This window comes from Pseudophryne corroboree, chromosome 6, assembly GCF_028390025.1.
Source record: "Pseudophryne corroboree isolate aPseCor3 chromosome 6, aPseCor3.hap2, whole genome shotgun sequence".
NCBI classification, from domain to species: domain Eukaryota; kingdom Metazoa; phylum Chordata; class Amphibia; order Anura; family Myobatrachidae; genus Pseudophryne; species Pseudophryne corroboree.
The window spans coordinates 551,268,539-551,288,386 of NC_086449.1; the positions used below are offsets into that span (position 1 = coordinate 551,268,539).

The window sequence follows — 19,848 nt, forward strand, 5'->3', positions numbered from 1 at the left end:
TCTCTAGTTATTACTGCTGTCGCTCTGTTAGTCATTCACCCTGATCCTCCCCCTACCCCCATCCTTCCACTTTCCACCTCTGATCGTGAGAAATAGATAATACAATTTTTAAGCGGTCATGGTGGCTGTCATGGTTATGACATTAGTACTGCATGTCAGATAAAAACTAATAGACACTCACATGCTTTATGTATAATTATAAAAGTATATGAACAGTCACGTAATAGAAAACACGTCTGCACACAAACACACAGGCTTTCAGAAATTTGCTTTTAGCACTCTAAATAAATGTACACCGGGCCTCTTTGTTATTTAAGATCTAAAATTAAATCCATTTATTTGTCAGATTATACAGATTTATCTCTGAATTATCAGTATACAGCTTCTTACTTTTCAGAGTATAATCGTTCACCCCTGTCACATTACTCTATTCCTGAAGCTATCTGTTCTGCACTATCCACAGAACTGTTACAAGTTATTTGTAACACATGATCACTTGCAAAGAGTTTTATACTTTGTCTTGAGTATGAAAAATGCAACTTTGTACTGCTAAAAGTCATGAAATCTAAAGTATGCTCTACAGTTTTAGAGCACATTATTAAATTAAATGGGTTACAGTATGTGAGGGTATCCATATGGTGTTGTTAAGTTGTAGTAAGTGAATAGAAAATGGAAAGTGTCTTGCAGAGACAGTAGTCTTACTTGTAAATTTTAAGGTGGGAAGTTTTACTTCTCCTGTGCTTCCATTCCCCCACCTTTGGAACTCACTAACCTACTGTACACTGCAAGGCTTCACATGTGCTCTAAACTCTTCTCTTTTTATTTTATCAAAGCTTACAAGTTTTGTTGTATTGCATAGGCTCGACAAAGAGAGAAAATGAATGAAGAGCACAACAAGAGGCTCTCTGACACAGTGGATAGGCTTCTAACAGAGTCCAATGAACGGCTGCAGTTGCACTTGAAGGAAAGAATGGCTGCCCTTGAAGACAAGGTAACTAATGATGTTCAGCTTTGCTCAATATGTCATTTAATACAGCACATGGTGTGACATTTCTTAATTGATGTGCTCAGTATAGATATTCCTTGCAATATATGAAAATGTAAGAGGACTTTAATGATGTGGACTAATTAGCTTGCTAGAGGGGTGCATTTGGTGCAATGTCTAAGGGTTAAATCCGGATACACAGACAGCTTTTCCAGTAAATAAATATATTAATTAAAAGTGCTTTAATGTCAGCAAAAATAAACGGATACAAAACAACAAATAACCTAGCCCCCGTTCAGGGCAACTGTCTTACTTCTTGAGCCCTCACTATAAGCGAACAGCTAATCTGCAAACATAAAGTCTCTCACAAAAAACTTAAAGGGGGTACACACTGAGAGATCCGTGCTTAAAATCTAAGCAATCTGACTGGATTGCTTAGAAGTTAAGCACGGATCTTTTGTGTGTGTGCCCGCCAGCGATAGCGATGCACGGCCTCGGGCATCGCTATTGCTGGTGCTAAATTGAGCCTGCATGCAGGCTTATTCTAGCAGGTCGCTCACTGTGCTGTGTGAAGTGAGCGGCCCCCCGTTCCCCCCCCCCTCCCCCATCTCGCTCAGCACACATCGCGCTGAGTGCTGAGCGGGGGGAGAGATGTGTGCTGAGCGGTCTGTGATAGATCACTCAGCACACAACTGTAGGTGTGATGTGTACCCCCCTTTACACTCTGCTTCCTGCAGAGTAACACAGGCTCCAGCCTGGTCTCTGGCTTTGGGTTGAGACAACTGCTCCCATATATAATCTCAGTACTGCTTCCTGCAGGCTAACACAGGCTCTGGCCTTGTCTTTGTCTGGCTGGGCTGACTGCCACAGCTTCACAGGTGCAGTATAGGTTATCTCTGTTTCCCACAGGTTGAACCCAGACATCCAGCCTGTTTCACTGCTTCAGCCATACCTGGGTTCTTTGAAATAGCCAGTTCCCTTTTCTTCTCTGTGTGGGTAGATCCCTCGTGCTCCACACAGAATATGCTGCTCTCCAGCGCTATCTCGGGTGATACTGCCACAAGGATATAAAGCAATGAAAGTTGAAAATGTAGGCTTTTTTCTGACCACCTATATTGGTTACCTTTTCAATTAGCAATGATCGTTTGAAGTGTGTAATCACTGTTACAGTAATGCAGTATTAGTACTCTATTTGTCACTAATATGAGCGTTTTGCAAATGAGTAACACCAGTAATGTGCATTTCAGATACAAGTACCCATTATAGTTTAGTGAAAATATTCTTGTTCTTCTTATACAGTACTATGTACATATATAGTGTGACAGATGCTCAATTAGCTTAGTGATATCATTCAGGTGCTTGAAAGGGAGCGGTATTTCTAAGTAAGAAAAAAAGGCATTTTGTTTCCCCCAGCACACTGAATGATAACAGTAACCAGATGTAAATCCCACACAAAATTAGAATTCAGAGATCTCGGTTACATATATTTGCGCAAATGTATGAATAAACCCCAAAGCCGCATCAAGGCGTCTCTGTATATTTGGGGTCCCTAGCGCTATATCTAGGTGCAGGGTGTGGCAGAGCTGGATTAAGGCATCAGGGGGCCCGGGGTACTTAAGACAGGGGGGCCCTAAGGTGTAAATGTAAAATTATAATATATATATATATATATATATATATATATATATGCTGTATCATTTGAACTAAGGGGAGTATCGGGTAGTTTGGGTTAATTACCTATTTCATATATACATACACACACACGCGCTTATATACACATTACACATACACACACACACACATACATATGGGTTGGTCTGATATGCCGGCGGTATCCCAATGATGAAAATCCTGACAGGGGCAAGGTAAGTATACTTACCTTTCCCCAATGCCCCGCTAACCCTCCCCCACCTCTGCAGCCTAACCATAACCCTCCCTGGGTGTGCCTAAACCTAACCTTACCTTCACGCAGCCTAAACCTAACCCCCCCCCCCCCCCCCACCACCACCACCACCACCCCCACAGCCTAACCATAACCCTCCCCGGGTGTGCCTTAACTAAACCTAACCTCCCCGTAGCCTAAACCTAGCCACCTCTCCACAGCCTGACCCTAACTCCCCCCCCCCCACCACCACCATGGATTACTTCTCCGGTGGCCCAGCAAACACTCGTTCAGGTTTCCAGTGGCCGGGGTTCCGAGCACTGCCGGGATCCTGACCTGATCCCATACATATATACACACACACATATATACACACACACATACAGTGCAAAGTTGATCGGCACTCCCTTACCATAGGTTAATTGCCCAGGTGCCATCCAACAATAATAGAACTTCTAAAGGACCGGTAACGGCACTCACAGGTCCTGCGAGACCTGTGAGTGCCGTTCCCTGTCCTTTAGAAGTTTTATGGGCCCTACAGACTCTGCGATGTGCCGCCGAGCTGCCCGACCTCCGATACGGCAGACGGGCGACCCGGCGGCGGGGGGGCAGTGACGGTAGGAGTGAAGTTCCTTCACTCCCCCGTCACCCGGCTGCATTGAAGTGCAGGCAAATATGGACGAGATCGTCCATATTGGCCTGCATGTTCAGCCGACGGGGGACCAGCGATGAACGAGCGCGGGGCCGCGCATCATTCATCGCTGGAACCTCCACACTCAAAGATATGAACGGTATCTCGTTCATTTATGAACGAGATCGTTCATATCTGTGACTGATGTCGGCAAGTGTGTAGGGCAGTATTTTTCAACCACGGTGCCGTGGCACACTGGTGTGCCCTGAGCAGTCTCCAGGTGTGCCGCCATAGAAGCAGAGCCAGGCCCGTCAGTGTTTTGCCGCTACTGAGGCCCTGGAATGATCAATACTGGTGGGTTTAGTGGTTGCAGAGCCAGTTCTAATTTTGGGCCCAGGCAGTGTTGGGCTCTTCTGGCTTTCTCAGATATGGCTCAGGCGTTACCTATGGAGAAGCTGCGACATGACATCCTAGGACACGCAACTGCATCATGCATCACCATTATATTTGAGTGTGCCTTGGCAATTTTTAAATCCTGTTCAGGGTGCCGGGAGTTGTAAAAGGTTGAAAATCTCTGGTGTAGGGCCTATAAGATAGATAGATAGATAAGATAAGATAAGATAGATAGATAGATAGATAGATAGATAGATAGATAGATAGATAGATAGATAGATAGATAGATAAAACTCACAGCCTAGCTTCAAATTTAAAGCCTAACTTAAAAAAAATATCCTGACTTACAAACATAACAGGAGAGTGGGAGCTTGTTTGTTTCTCTCCTTCTCTGTAGTGCACCCCGCCAGCACTAATCCCCACACGCTGCCAGGGAACTTCCTCTTTTCAGCCTGAGGCTGCAGCTTGACTTCCTCCTATTGGGCGGCTGCAGGGGCAAACGCAGGATTTACTGGGGGGGTTTCCACATTGCACACATATGCACATTTCAGACACATACATGGCACACACACATTGTACACGCATACATAGCACATAGCACACCATACTTACTGACTTTCTAGCTGCCCAGACACACATACGTAGTACACCACATATATACACATTGTACACACAGCACACCACACACACATACATAGCACACTGCACACACAGTATACCACAAATATAGCACACCATACTCCTACACATTGCACATACACATAGAACACTATACACGTACATAGTACACCATACACACATACACATTGCACACACAGCACACCACACATACATTGCACACAAATACATTGCACACCACACACACACACACACACATACATATACATAGCACAGCGTATACACATATTCTCACCATGCGCATTGCACACACACACGCATACATAGTACAGTACACCACATACACATTAACCACAGAGCACACATACAAAATAAATTAAGCTGTCATAATTTATTAAAGATCGACCCCCCTCTCCCCCATTCCCCTTCCACCGCGAGACACACACCTGTCTCCACAAGGCAGAGCGGCTTCGGAAGACACAACACCCCGAGTCAGCAGGTCTCACACGGGAACTGCCTAGGAGGGGCTGACGCTACAGCTCCCCCTACAGTCAGTCAGCCAGCCAGCCTCTTTGTCAGTGTGATGAGCAGGCAGCTGCGCGTTACTGACACAGCTGCCTGCGCTCCACACTGTCTCGTCTCTCCTTTCCCAAAAGAATCATCAGTGAGGGCAGGCCCCTGCGTGTGCGGCGCTGAGTCATCACTCACTCGCTCATTAAGCTCTGCAGTCGGGAGGGGAGAGCAATACCCTGCAGGCCAGTGCCGCTGATCAGATCGTATTAGAGATCTGATCTCCGGCGAGTGGAGGGGGGCCCTTTTCTGATGGGGGCCCGGGGTACTTATCCCCGGAGCCCCCCCATTAATCCGGCTCTGGGGTGTGGCATACCAAAACACCAGCATAAGCCAGAAAGCCCTGGGCAGCATACCAGTGAAAAAACTATAGTGTTAATAGATTTAGTGTTAGGAAGCCGAAGCTATATAAAGGTGATACAAAAATGAGATGTAATTAAAATGGAGAAATAGTGTTAAAGAAATTAGTGTGTTAATAGAATGTAAAGGTATGCCACACTTAAGCCATCCAGCACAGCCACACCTCACACCTCCATTACCCCAATCTGGGTCTATGATTTACCATTAAGGAGCCACATGATAATGGCACCTTACTTAAATATATCTAACCTAAGAGCTACCTACCTTGGAGCAACCCCATAATGGCTATGCTGCCACTGGAACTGAATTTATTGCGACCCTATAGTGTGCAATATCGGACTATATGTTCTGGACATAGAACTGTATTAGAAAAAAAGACATTTTGTTTCCCCCAGCAAAATTAGAATTCAGAGATCTTGGTTACATATATTTGCGCAAATTTATGAATAAGCCCCAAAGCCGTATCAAGGCGTCTCTGTATATTTGGGGTCCCTAGCGCAAATATATGTAACCAAGATCTCTGAATTCTAATTTTGTGTGGGATTTACATCTGGTTACTGTTATCATTCAGTGTGCTGGGGGAAACAAAATGCCTTTTTTTCTAATACAGTACTATGTCCAGAACATATAGTCCAATATTGCACACTATAGGGTCGCAATAAATTCCGTTCCAGTGGCAGCATAGCAGAACACTGCCTAATATATGCTACCATACTAGTATGTATGCAGAAGGTGACTTTAGTATACATTAGAGGTGTACTATGGTGGTCCTGTCACTGCTAATTATTAGCCACTTCAGTGCATTAACTGCGGCAACAATCTAGCTTTTGATAACTGTGGGTCTTTGTGAGCTAAAAACTGCATTATACACTACTTTGGCCCATCCAGATTCATTCTATAATACACAACACCAATCTGACCTAATAGTACAGTACATATGCCCATGGGATAGCGGAACCATGATACTGCTTCTGGCACTTGGCACTGGGTCCACTGCTATGATGCAACTTGTGCAGTAAGTAACGTTTAATAATTTCCTGTAGTGAGCTCCACATTTCTGTGGCCTTTTATAGAAAGTACAGCCAGAGATGTAACCGATAACATCACTAAGGATGCTTCTTAACAATGACTCTCATCATGTATTCTATTTCTCTACCATGTTGGTGGCACATACCATGTATTTCACATGTCTCCATCAGTGTGCCAGATGGATGTAATGTCTGATGAAAGGTATCTCTGGTCCTTGTGATGTACATGTATTTTTATACAGTAGAACAACACATGAAAAATGAACATTTATGAAGCTTGTGTCACCACTCCTTACATCCATGTACAGGAATATTATGCTTTTAAGATTGCTGCACCATTGATTAATTCATCTAGGTCGGTGAATGAACTGAGGTTCCGCAGGGTATTTGCAGGCGTGCTACAGGTTGGTGGTCCAGGACCAAATCAAATTCTTTATGGTCTATGTGATAGACAAAACCAGAGCTGGTGTCTGGCAATTATATGTGGACAAACAGAAGCACAACCCTGTCCACCACCACATATCTGACCCTAAGGATGACATGTAAGCAAAATGTATTTAATATATTTACAGAATTTATTCGTAAGAAATGTTTTGACTAGGGGTGCTGTGAACAAAATCCTGATACAATAGGGTACTGTGACTTGAAAAAAGTTTGGGACCCCACTGTTCTAGGTGCTCTTAGCCATTCAGTAAAATGAATGGAGCCTGTATGGACAAGTGCACTATACAGATGCTCAGCCTCTGTACAATACACCAACATGTGAAGGTGCTACATTCCTCATGTGGACATATTTTGCAGACTATAAAGTCACTGGGTGATGGCCAAGGTATTAATCTGTCCTTTATTGCTTCACGTAATGATATCTAGCCATCACCAGCTCTGCACTTGACTCTGTTATCCTGTACATTTGATACAAATCAGAAGAGATAGGTGGCAGTAGGGTTTGCAATGAGACCCAGAAGTCAGCCCAGTGACAATACAAAAGGAAGTTTCACCTACTTCCAAGAAGATCCTATTGTACATTTGATGGCAATCAAACGTCTGAAATTAATGGAACTGTGTGCTGTACTATTCCATTTAGGAAGGGTAGAGAGACGCTAGGAAGGGTTAGTGCCTTCTTCATGCTGATGGGACAAACACAAGATTGGAGCTACAAATAGGACAGAGAAAACAAGGTGGTGCTAGTGAGAGGATGTTGTAGATACTAAATGTGTCTAAAATGGGATCCAGTCAGGATCCCGGCGGTTGGTATCCCGGCTGTCAAAATACCGACGCCGGAATCCCGACACTGATCGGAACCGTCTTGAACAGTTATTGTATTCAAGGGCATATTTGAAAGGTGAAAATATGAGTATAATACTGGAAAATATATTTCTGCATTTAAATATTGTATTTATAAAATATTGACTAATTATTGTTGGAGAAGATAAGACATTCATTTCACTTGTGTTATTCTGTTTAGCATCACCTTATATTTTAATAACTCTTCACGATTGGTCTGTGGGCTATATTTATACAGTGGTGGGTTTTCATAGCAACCAAAGCTCCTGAAGTTTTGTCCATGGGATTTAAAATTGCAATTACGGTATATAGAATACAAAAAAGATCATTAAATGGAATATTATTGGTGATTTAAATCCTGCCTGCAAAATAACTGAATATTTGTCTACTTTGAGAACCCATCTCTTAGCAATACAGTGTGTGCTTTCTATGATGACCTTTTTCAGTACTTTAAAAAGCAACACCATACGCTAAATACAATGCAGGATTAGCAATGATAATAATATACCAATGCGTTAGAACATACATTAATATCTACAGTATGTATGTGCAGTATCTGTTCGCATGTACCAGAATTTGGTTTGGAATATTGTGTTGTTTTCTGTGTTGCAGAATATTTTACTACAGGACTCAGAAAATTTCAGAAAACAATTCGAAGAATGTTTACATGATAAGGTAAAACAGACTTACTGCGTGTTGTATATTTCTGATAACCGACAGTGTAGTATATGTTTTACGTCATAGTAAGTATGTTGGAAACGCAATCATGATATTATTATAATGGAAATGTGTGTCAATGACGTAATATATGTGCTGACCGATGGCACACATGCGTAGTTACATGTATTTATTTATTTCTTAAGGAACGGCTAGCAGAAGAAATTGAAAAATTAAGAGTTGAACTTGACCAGATGAGGTTGCGCACTGGATCTTTGTTAGAACCAACATTAACAAGGTATGTTGCAGACATAAGTGCTTCAGGTATCTGGTTGTCTCAAGGAAATATTATCTAGAGTAATAGCTCCATGTTTCAATCTTTAGTGGCACATGTTTGGTTTAACTTAATCGCACTTAAATTAAGTTCCACTCTGTCCTTTCCATCACTGGGACTAATTCAGATATTTACTGTATGCAAACCAAAGGTTATGGACCTGGGCATACAAACTTGACGCTCGCAATGTCCTTAACACCGCAGCATAATTGATATGCCGATTTGTGTTTAGGAGCTGCAACAGGGCAGCGCTGGGTAATGCAGTAAAAAAACGGGGGCATGACGGTCCCATTTACTTGGCGTACTGAAGCCAGTGGCTGTATCCTTGGATGAAGCTTCACTGGTTTCAGCTGCATAAAATCATAGTCATCCTGAGTAACCTTAGGGTGAATCAGATGAACGATGTTCACGCAGATGATTTGATGCTGCATCTTCAGATTCAACAGCAGGTTAGGGAAGCCAACAGGGGGCTTATGTTTACACACAATGGGGTAAATTTACTAAGAATCATATTTTCCCGTTTGAGGTCAAAGTTCAATCACGAATGACATCGAAAGTGTAAATATGCAACTTTTTGAATTGATTACGACTAATTTACTAAGCTGCCGTATTCTGCATTTTCGGTTTTTCCGATGTCGATGTCATTCGTTTTTTTAGGCAGTGTTTTACGTGAGTGACTTGTAAAACACTGCCGACTTTAATACAATGAATCTCGGCCGGATCTGAGAGATCCGTGCAGGGCTTCATTGTGCACCTTGTAAAAAAAAAAAAAATGTTTAAACTTTTTAAAAAAATTGCGTGGGGTCCCCCCTCCTAAGCCAAACCAGCCTCGGGCTCTTTGAGCCGGCCCTGGTTGCAAAATTATGGGGGGAAAATTGACAGGGGTTCCCCCATATTTAAGCAACCAGCACCGGGCTCTGCGCCTGGTCCTGGTTCCAAAAATACGGGGGACAAAAAGCGTAGGGGTCCCCCGTATTTTTGAAACCAGCACCGGGCTCCACTAGCTGGACAGATAATGCCACAGCCGGGGGTCACTTTTATACAGTGCCTTGCGGCCGTGGCATCAAATATCCAACTAGTCACCCCTGGCCGGGGTACCCTGGGGGAGTGGGGACCCCTTCAATCAAGGTGTCCCCCCCAGCCACCCAAGGGCCAGGGGTGAAGCCCGAGGCTGTCCCCCCCATCCAATGGGCTGCGGATGGGGGGCTGATAGCCTTGGTTGAAAGTAATGAATATTGTTTTTAGTAGCAGTACTACAAGTCCCAGCAAGCCTCCCCCGCAAGCTGGTACTTGGAGAACCACAAGTACCAGCATGCGGAGGAAAACCGGGCCCACTGGTACCTGTAGTAGTACTACTACTAAAAAAATACCCCAATAAAGACAATACACACACACCTTGAAAGTATAACTTTAATGCATACATACACACCACCATATACACATACTTACCTTATGTTCACACAAGGGTCGGTCCTCTTCTCCAGTAGAATCCATGGTGTACCTGTTGAAAAAATCCTACTCACCAAATCCAGTGTAGAGGGCTCCTCGGATAATCCATTTGTAATCCACGTACTTGTAAAAATAAAAAAATGGGATACCCGACCACGAACTGAAAGGGGACCCATGTTTTCACATGGGACCCCTTTCCCCGAATGCCAGAAACCCCCTCTGACTGATGTCGAAGTGGGTTTCTTCAGCCAATCAGGGAGCGCCACGTTGTGGCACCCTTCTGATCGGCTGTGTGCTCCTGTACTGTCTGACAGGCGGCACACGGCAGTGTTACAATGTAGCGCCTATGCGCTCCATTGTAACCAATGGTGGGAACTTTAAGGTCAGCAGTTGACCGAAAGTGACCTCACCGCTGACCACTGACCACTTTGAGGTCAGCGGTTGACCGAAAGTGACCTCACCGCTGACCACAAAGTTCCCACCATTGGTTACAATGGAGCGCATAGGCGCTACATTGTAACACTGCCGTGTGCCGCCTGTCAGACAGTACAGGAGCACACAGCCGATCAGGAGGGTGCCACAACGTGGCGCTCCCTGATTGGCTGAAGAAACCCACTTAGACATCAGTCAGAGGGGGTTTCTGGCATTCGGGGAAAGGGTTCCCATGTGAAAACATGGGTCCCCTTTCAGTTCGTGGTCGGGTGTCCCGTTTTTTAATTTTTACAAGTACTTGGATTACAAATGGATTATCCGAGGAGCCCTCTACACTGGATTTGGTGAGTAGGAATTTTTCAACAGGTACACCATGGATTCTACTGGAGAAGAGGACCGACCCTCGTGTGAACATAAGGTAAGTATGTGTATATGGTGGCGTGTATGTATGCATTAAAGTTATACTTTCAAGGTGTGTATGTATTGTCTTTATTGGGGTATTTTTTTAGTAGTAGTACTACTACAGGTACCTGCGGGCCCGGTTTTCCTCCGAATGCTGGCACTTGTGGTTCTCCAAGTACCAGCTTGCGGGGGAGGCTTGCTGGGACTTGTAGTACTGCTACTAAAAACAATATTCATTACTTTCAACCAAGGCTATCAGCCCCCCTTTCGCAGCCCATTGGATGGGGGGGACAGCCTCGGGCTTCACCCCTGGTCCTTGGGTGGCTGGGGGACCCCTTGATTGAAGGGGTCCCCACTCCCACAGGGTACCCCGGCCAGGGGTGACTAGTTGGATATTTGATGCCACGGCCGCAAGGCACTGTATAAAAGTGACCCCCGGCTGTGGCATTATCTGTCCAGCTAGTGGAGCCCGGTGCTGGTTTCAAAAATACGGGGGACCCCTACGCTTTTTGTCCCCCATATTTTTGGAACCAGGACCAGGCGCAGAGCCCGGTGCTGGTTGCTTAAATATGGGGGAACCCCTGTCAATTTTTCCCCCATATTTTTGCAACCAGGGCCGGCTCAAAGAGCCCGAGGCTGGTTTGGTTTAGGAGGGGGGACCCCACGCATTTTTTTTTGTGAAAAATTATAACATTTCCCACCCCTTCCCACTGAAAAACATGCACGGATCTCATGGATCCGTGCATGCCTATACAAACACGGGATAAAAAAGCAGGTCTGTTTTTTTTTTAGCACTTTTTCACGATTTTTGTATTTTAGCACGGCAGTGTTTGGCTATTGTCGGCAGTGTTTGTGTTTTGCACTTTTTAGTAAATTACCGATTTCTACCAAATTGCAGGCGTATTTGACCGATGGTGTATTGCTTCGTGATTTTTTCCTAGGACTTCCAAAATATTACGAATGCCCTCATCACTGCCGTGATTTTTGCTTAGTAAATTACCGAGATGACACTTTGAAGAAAAAACGGCATCTCGGTCAAAATCGGGACCTTAGTAAATATACCCCTATGCCTCCTATGGCAGTAGCAGTATATCACACAGCCAATGTATGCAAAGACACAGCGACTATGTGAACTCCGTCCATCTCTGAATCAGTCAATAAAACCACAATGCAACTTTAACTTGACAATTAAAATATGTTCCTGTTTTATATTATATTTGAAATGTTTATTTTAGTTACATACGTAGTTACATAGTTAATGAGATTGAAAAGAGCCAAAATGCCCATTGGGTTCAACCTGTATTCTGTGTTAAGCTGTGCACAGGGCCGTAACTAGGTGTGTGTGTGTGTGTGTGTGTGTGTGTGTGTGTGTGTGTGTGTGTGTAGGGGGCACTGCACATAGCGCTGCAAGGTAGGGGGCACTGTTGGCGGCACTTGTCAATTACCTGTTTTAATTACTCTTACTAGCAGCTTCCCTCCTTTTTGAAACCCAGCATCTCCGGACCATCCCTGTCTCCTACCCCTCACCCCTTCTGTCGCTAATAACTATACAGCAGGGGTGTTAAACTTGCGGCCTCTGGCCAGGGGTCCTTATGTGGTCTGTTGGCAGGAAATTGAGCCAGAACGTTGACCAGGTTAGAGGTGTCCACCCGGCTCCGGGATGTAGCCCACCTCATCCGAGCTCCGTAGGATGACCAGGGGCCGGCTCAGCAGCCGCCTTTCCCCCAGCAGCAGCAGCACCAGCACCGCTGGCAGGAACGGGCTCCGGACATCAGCAGAGAGCTGCAGGAGCAGCAGACTGAGGCTGAGGAGAGGAGGAGGCTCCCGGCACAGGCCAGCAGCATGGCCCCCAGCACACATAGCACGGCCAGCGAGAGCAGCGAGCAGGGGAGCAACTCCATCACCTCCCGCCCAGCATCTCACCTGCAGCACAATGCTGCTCTGCTCACTTGCCCGGCCTCTTATATCACCGGGCCCCGCTCCTGGCAACTCAGTAGTGTCCCTGTCACACAGCAGCACACTGTACACACACACACTCACACAGCAGCACACTTTACACACACACTCACACAGCAGCACACTGTACACACACACACCACACAGATGTAGGAGAAAGTACAGTAGTGCCATTACCACAGTAGGGTGTCGGCCTTCTGTTGGGGCAGCCAGTGAGCGGGGGCAGGGTGTCTCTGCACTCTGAGCTCCTCTGTCTTGCTGATCTGACCATACTGTCTGTGGTGGCTGGAGCTGGGGGCAGATCGCGCTGCTGGAAGGACAGAGCCGGTGGTCGCTCTCCTAACCTAGATGCAAGTACTCTAATGTCCAGGCGGGGGCCGCAGCGCTGTTCGCGCCTGCCTGCTTTCAAACTACTGAAAACGACCTTCCAAAAATGGCTGCATCCTCAGAGTAGACAGGTATGAGGCCCCCTCTAGTATCTTTAATAACTGTCTCCTCTGAAGCGGCGACAATCTTGGGAAGGACATTTTCAATAGAGCACTGCGGGTAGGGTTGCCACCTCATCCCTTTAATTCTGGACACATATTAATTAAACAGGTTATGTGGCTGGCTGACTTCAGGACTCCATTTCACCTGGTTTTAATCAGCCACAGAACCTGTGTAATTAATATGTGTCCAGAATTAAAGGGATGAGGTGGCAACCCTAACTGCCGGTGGACAAAACACGGTGGTGGATGGACGGGTGGCGGCGGTGGGCAGACGGCGGCATGAGCTGCCCGGGCCCTCCTCTCACTGTCAGAGAGCCTGGGCCCAGGAATGCTGTGCGCCCAGTACCCCCCTGATGGCAGCCCTGGGGGCAGGTGACCGGATGAGGGGGAAGGTGAATGGGTGAGGGTGGCAGGGGGTAGGTGATTGGGTGAGGATGGCAGTGGCACTATACTGGGGGCATTACTTGTATCTGGCATTATAGTGGGGCAAAAATTTTTAAATATTCCAAAATACGGTATAATCCATTTTCCAAAATGCTTCTGATCCCAAGCATTTTGGATAAGGGTTACTCGACCTGATATATATTGGTCCCAAACCTCCTCAGTAGTTTCCATTATAGTGCTGTTAATTCTTTATTTAGCCTTTGTGCTAATGAGACTCAAGTGCATGATTTGGTATTAAACTGTAGTTGCCACATTCTTGACCAGTCTACCTAGATCCTCCTACAAACCGCTCCCGGTGTGTCTACCCTGTTGCATACCATTGAGTCATCTGCAAAAAGGCATGCTTTCTCTTGAGAAATGAAATGTAAAAGGTGAGTGATTCCTCAGATGGCGCTAGGATCAAATATAGTCACTTTCCTTTATGACGTGTACTGTCCCTTTAAAACATAGAATCCAAAATCCTCATTTTTTTCCAATAGAAATTTTATCAGTACTGTGCCAAATGCCTCTTTCAATGATGTCTCTGATTTTTTCAGTACATGCAAGAAAGAGTGAAAAAACCACATAGCATAATACATTTTTTTTTTGTGATAAAAAAGGACACATCATACAATCAAATAAGTCCAAAGGTACATGTACACAACACTCAAGAATGGTATCAGACAGGCAGTGATTGCAAATGGGTAATTACCAGAAATCTTGGAACTGGGTTTTAATCAGTTCGAAAAATGCATAGGGAGGATGATATATCACCATACGCTATCCCGGGTAGACTTGCAGGCACTCCGCTCCTTAAGGTAATGTCCTCCTTGCACTCTCTAGTTGCCTGATCCCCACTAACACGTTTCAACCCCCTCTGGGGTCTTTTTCAAGGTACTGAGTGTTGCTAGTCCTTCCAAACAATCCTTATATACCCATAATATCCAATCCCTTCACTTCCCCCTACTGAAAAATACATACAGTAACTGCTGAGGCTGGTCTCTCTCCAATCATAGATCTCCTCTAAATCATGTGACCATAAACAGTTCCCATCTCCAGGGCCACAGTGTGTTTTTCTATTAACACTGATGTCACTTGATATTGGTCACATATTCTGGCCCGGCGTCTATCTGCTGCTATCTTTTATGCTTCCGTAATCTTCATCACTGCGTTTCCATTCCCATGGAGATGGCACTGTAACTGCTTCATTTCCTCCTCACCTGCTTCCTTGGTGACGTGTCGGGCACTTTGTATTTCCGGATTTGGGATAGATGCATGCATGTTGTTATGGCAACAGAAGCGGCCTGTCATCGGTTCCTTTAAACTTGGGATTTTATTTGTATTTTATCTGGGCATATATTATATATGCAGAATTGTTGACATTGTTCATTTATTCATTATTTTTTTCTGTATTTTTCTTTTATTGCATGTTGCAATTACCTCTTATCTGTCCCTACATCCCTGCTGCCCCTCTCTCTGTTTTTTCACCCCTGCTGCCTCTCTTTCTGTCCCTACACCCCTGCTTGCCTCTCTCTGTCCCTACGTCTCTGCTTCTTCTCTATCTGTCCCTATGTACTTGCTGGCTCTCTGTCACTATGTCCTAGCTGCCTCTCTCTGTTTCTATGTCCCTGTTGACTCTTTCTGTCCCGAAGTACCTGCTGCCTTACTCTCTTTGCCCGCACTCTCTCTCTCTCTCTCTCTCTCTCTCTCTCTCTCTGTGTCCCTGCTGCCACTCTTTGTCTCTGTTTCCCTGCTGCCACTCTCTCTGTCTCTATGTTCCTGCTGCCTCAATCTGTTCCTACATCCCTGCTGCCTCTCTCTTCATCCCAACTGCATCTCCCTAAGTCCCTGCTGACCCTCTATCTGTCTCTAGGGCAGATGTATTAACCTGGAGAATGCTTAAAGAAGTGATAATCCAGTGATAAATGCAAGGTGATAAAGGCACCAGCCAATCAGCTCCTAACTGTTCATTTACATATTGGAGCTGATTGGCTGGTGCGTTTATCACCTTGCATTTATCACTGGTTTATCACTTCCTTAAGCCTTCTCCAGGTTAATACATCTGTCCCAATGTCCCTGCTGCCTCTCTGTTTCTATGCCCTGCTGCCTCTTTCTGTCCCTAAATCCCTGCTGCTTATCGCTGTCCCTATGTCTTTGCCTGAACCCTCTCTCTTTGTCCCTGCCAGCACTCTCTCTGTCTCTATGTCCCTGCTGCCATTCTCTCTCTGGAGACCTGAGTTGGGGGGGCCCATAAAAATGTTGCTATGGAGCCCACAATGTTCTAGTTAAGCCCCTGCCTCTATATAATTATGGGACTGATTCAGAGGTGGACGCTAATGGCACCTCTGCAGTTGTGCAGAATTATGCAAAAGCTACATGAGGTGTATTAAGTAAAAAAGTAGCCCAGGATTCTGTGATGCGCTGCTGCATCTGGAGGGAGAGCACGGGATCATCTGCGTGTACATAGGACATCTAGTAACCCTGAGGTTACTCAGGATGTCGCGGGACCAGATCTGCGCGTGTGCAGTGCGTGCCCACTCATGCGCACATCATTAAACATCACAGATTGATGTAAATCTCAGAATCAGGTCCTATATGTGTAACCAATATCTCCCCATATTAGCTAATAACACTGTTCTGTAACATGACTTTTTCTTTTATCTTTGGCCTAACCTGAGCCGGACAGAGCCATGCCAGTTCAGGAGCTCCAACGGCACATCTTGTCCTACCAGCATTACAACATGGAAGGGAGAAAACCTGAGATTTGGGCACTACCATAAGTGCCCAATATGTGCACAGCTGGGCATTGCGGCAATACCCAAGGGAGAGATGTAGAAAACCTTCTAAAGAGTTTGTTGTCCATAGCAACCAATGAGCTTCTAGCATTTCTTAAATATATTCTATAAAATTATAGCTAGAACCTGGTTGGTTGCTATGGGCATTGTATTGTGGTCACTGGGATGCTCCTTGGGCATTGTTTGGGGGTCACTGGGATGCTCCTTGTAATGAATATCTTTCACTGGAATGGTAGACAGAGGCATAGTGATTTATCTTTTTCTTTTACACTGCAAGATAAATGTGAGACCAGTGGGTGTTTAGCAATGGAAGAGACCCCAATAAGAATGATCTATTTTATAATGACCTTTTACCAAATCGGTGCTAATCTTTGGAATTCCCTGCGGTTGGATTAAGTAATAGTAATCATTTAATGGGGGGAATTCAATTGTTTGAAAAGTCAGTTGGGAGTCTGTTTTTTCCTATCTAATAGACAGGAAAAACAGACACCCAACTGACTTTTTAAACAATTGAATTCCACCCAATGTGTGTACTTGTCACCCTGGTGTGCTGCCTACCAGTGCAATACCTCACCCCCTGGTGTGATCTCCACCTACTGGGACAGGATCCTTCTGCTGGTGCTGTGACTGCCACCATGCTGCATTGGCCATGCCTACTACCATTGTGGCTAATGCTAACAATTTGCTAACCCCCCAGTTTGTGTTGGGCCCCGCTTATAGCTGACTTACTCCAACCTACATGAGGCCACTTTTCATATATTTCCAGGGCCACATTAAGTTCTCAATCTGCCCCTGACTGGCATGGAAGAAACGTGAATGATAAATCAAAGTAAATGTACCAGAAGGGTATTGACAAGCCATTAGAAAGTTATCGGAAGATGGAAAGAAACCCTTTTTAACATTATCTTATACTGGGAATTTCTTACCCTGTTTCCAAGAAAAAGACATTGTTAATTTTTAATTTAACTTGTTAATTAAGTGAAAAGGAGACATGATATTTTCTGGGAGATGTATCAAGCCGCGGAGAGAGATAAAGTTGGGTATTTGCACAAAGCAAATGATGCTTTTAACTAGAGGTATCATTTAATGCACTGTGCTGGATAAGTGACAGAAGATGATTGGGTGCTTTGGACATTTCCACTTTATCTCTCTCCAAGGCTTGATACATCTCCCCAAGAGTGCTGTCTATAAATTATGTCTCGCTGCTATACAGCAGGTCAGGAGCACCAGCAGGACAGTAGAGTAATAATTTGCAGACCATGTGAATTTAGCATGCAATAAAGAACGGAGAATCAGTCAGTGAATACATACATTTTTTTTAGTTTATGCTAAAATATAAAAAGTTTATTTTGAAGAATATTTAACAAATAATATTTGCGAGACATCTCCGAAAACAGACAGTTTTGGAGACCTCCCACAAATATTAAACAGGCCCTGAATGTATGTATTGGGGACTGCAATGGATATTGGAGATATCTATTGCATTCCTCCTATTGTGATCACAAAGGCAGCCATCAAAAGTTTTTACGGCAGGTGGTAAATTGCGAAACTCGCCAAGCTCCAGAGTGCAAAGCATTTCTGAACTTGGCCCGGCAGCTAATGCCATTTCTAAATGCCGTTTGTAGCCCGTGGGCTACATTATGCAATTCTTCCCTGGACAGGGATCCTTGGGATCCCTCTGCATTACTGTCTGCACATGTGAAGTAGCGCAGCCGGGGTCTAAACCCAGAAGTAAAGTGATCGCATTAGCGATTATTATACTTCTTATACATTGCAGGGACAGGCATGAGATTGATTATGGCATAAAAGCTAGACCTCTGAACTCACGAGGAGTCATCCTTAAGCCTCAGGATCACCCTTCCCTCTGGGCACTAAGAGGTGTACTAATAGGGAGATCAGTATGATATCCAGGCGAATGGCATCCCGGTGATCGTAATACGGACGCCGGGATCTCGTTGCAAAAAAAACCAACAGAGGTGAGTAGGGGCATCAGAACATTTATGGACTGGAGGGAGGGGGCAAGATAGATCCTCATTTGGCGCCCCCTGGGGACGGAGCCACCGGGGAAGAGGAGGACATACTACGGGGAAGGAAATGGAAGCAGCACCATGGTGGGGAGGAGGTGGGAAGAGAGAGGGAGACTGTCAGGGAAAGAAAGAGGGAAAGAGAGGGATAGAAAGGGACAGTGTCAGGTAGAGAGAGAAACAGTGTCAAGGAGAGAGAGGAACAAAAGGAGAGAGAGAGAGGAGAGATAGTGTTGGGGGGAGAGAGAGGAGAGAGTGTTAGGGAGAGAGAGGAGAGAGTTATGGAGAGAGAGAGGAGAGAGTGTTAGGTAGAGAGAGGCGCGAGATTGTTAGGGAGAGAGAGAGAGGAGCGAGAGTGTTAGGGAGAGAGAGAGAGGAGCGAGAGTGTTAGGGAGAGAGAGGGGGAGAGTGTTAGGGAGAGAGAGATGAGCGAGAGAGAGAGAGGAGCGAGAGAGAGAGGAGCGAGAGTGTTAGGAAGAGAGAGAGGGGGAAGAGAGAGTGTTAGGGAGAGAGAGAGAAGAAAGAGTGTTAGGGTGAGAGAGGAGAGAGTGTTAGGGAGAGAGAGAGAGAGAGAGAGAGAGGGGGGGAGAGAGAGTGTTAGTAAGAGAGAGGAGAGAGAGTGTAGGGAGAAAGATGGAGTGAGAGAGACACTATTGTACCTGCCCTGATTACACAGCAGCACAGGAGGTGGGCACTCCTCAGCATTAGGCCATGCCCCCAAAACACCCACGATTCATATCAGTTTAGCAATGCTCTGCTGGGAGTTAGGGGTGGGGGAGCACCGTTGCCTAGTCCCTACGCTGCACGGAGATTGTGATGTGCGGTTTTTAAACTGACCGCACATCGCTCCTCCTGTGTACATTGGCTGGCGCCTTAACCTAACCCCCCCTCCCGTGCAGCCTACCCACCCCCGGGGTTCCTAACCCCAACCCACTCTACCTGTGGCCTAACTCTAACCTCTCCCCACCCGCAGCCTAAATCTACCCCCCCCCCCCCCCCAGGAGCTATAGGTAATGGGAGGGGTACTATACTTACCTATACCTGCCTATACTTGCCAAAGGTCAACTGCTGTGTAGACTGAGAGGAAAAGATTTAAAAAAAAACATTGTTAGTGGATGAACAAGCAGAGAGACAAAC

At 45.4% G+C, this 19,848-nt stretch overlaps 1 protein-coding gene across 12 annotated transcripts in view; it reads left to right on the plus strand.

The window, feature by feature from the left end:
- Positions 1–19,848, plus strand: part of PPFIA2 (PTPRF interacting protein alpha 2) — a 656,694-nt gene that overhangs the window by 487,939 nt on the left and 148,907 nt on the right. For all 12 annotated transcript variants that reach the window (XM_063927696.1, XM_063927698.1, XM_063927701.1 and 9 more), the window contains 3 exons: positions 860–991; positions 8,364–8,426; positions 8,615–8,706. In XM_063927696.1, coding sequence (XP_063783766.1) covers positions 860–991; positions 8,364–8,426; positions 8,615–8,706 — 287 coding nt within the window. The remainder of the gene's footprint in view (positions 1–859; positions 992–8,363; positions 8,427–8,614; positions 8,707–19,848) is intronic.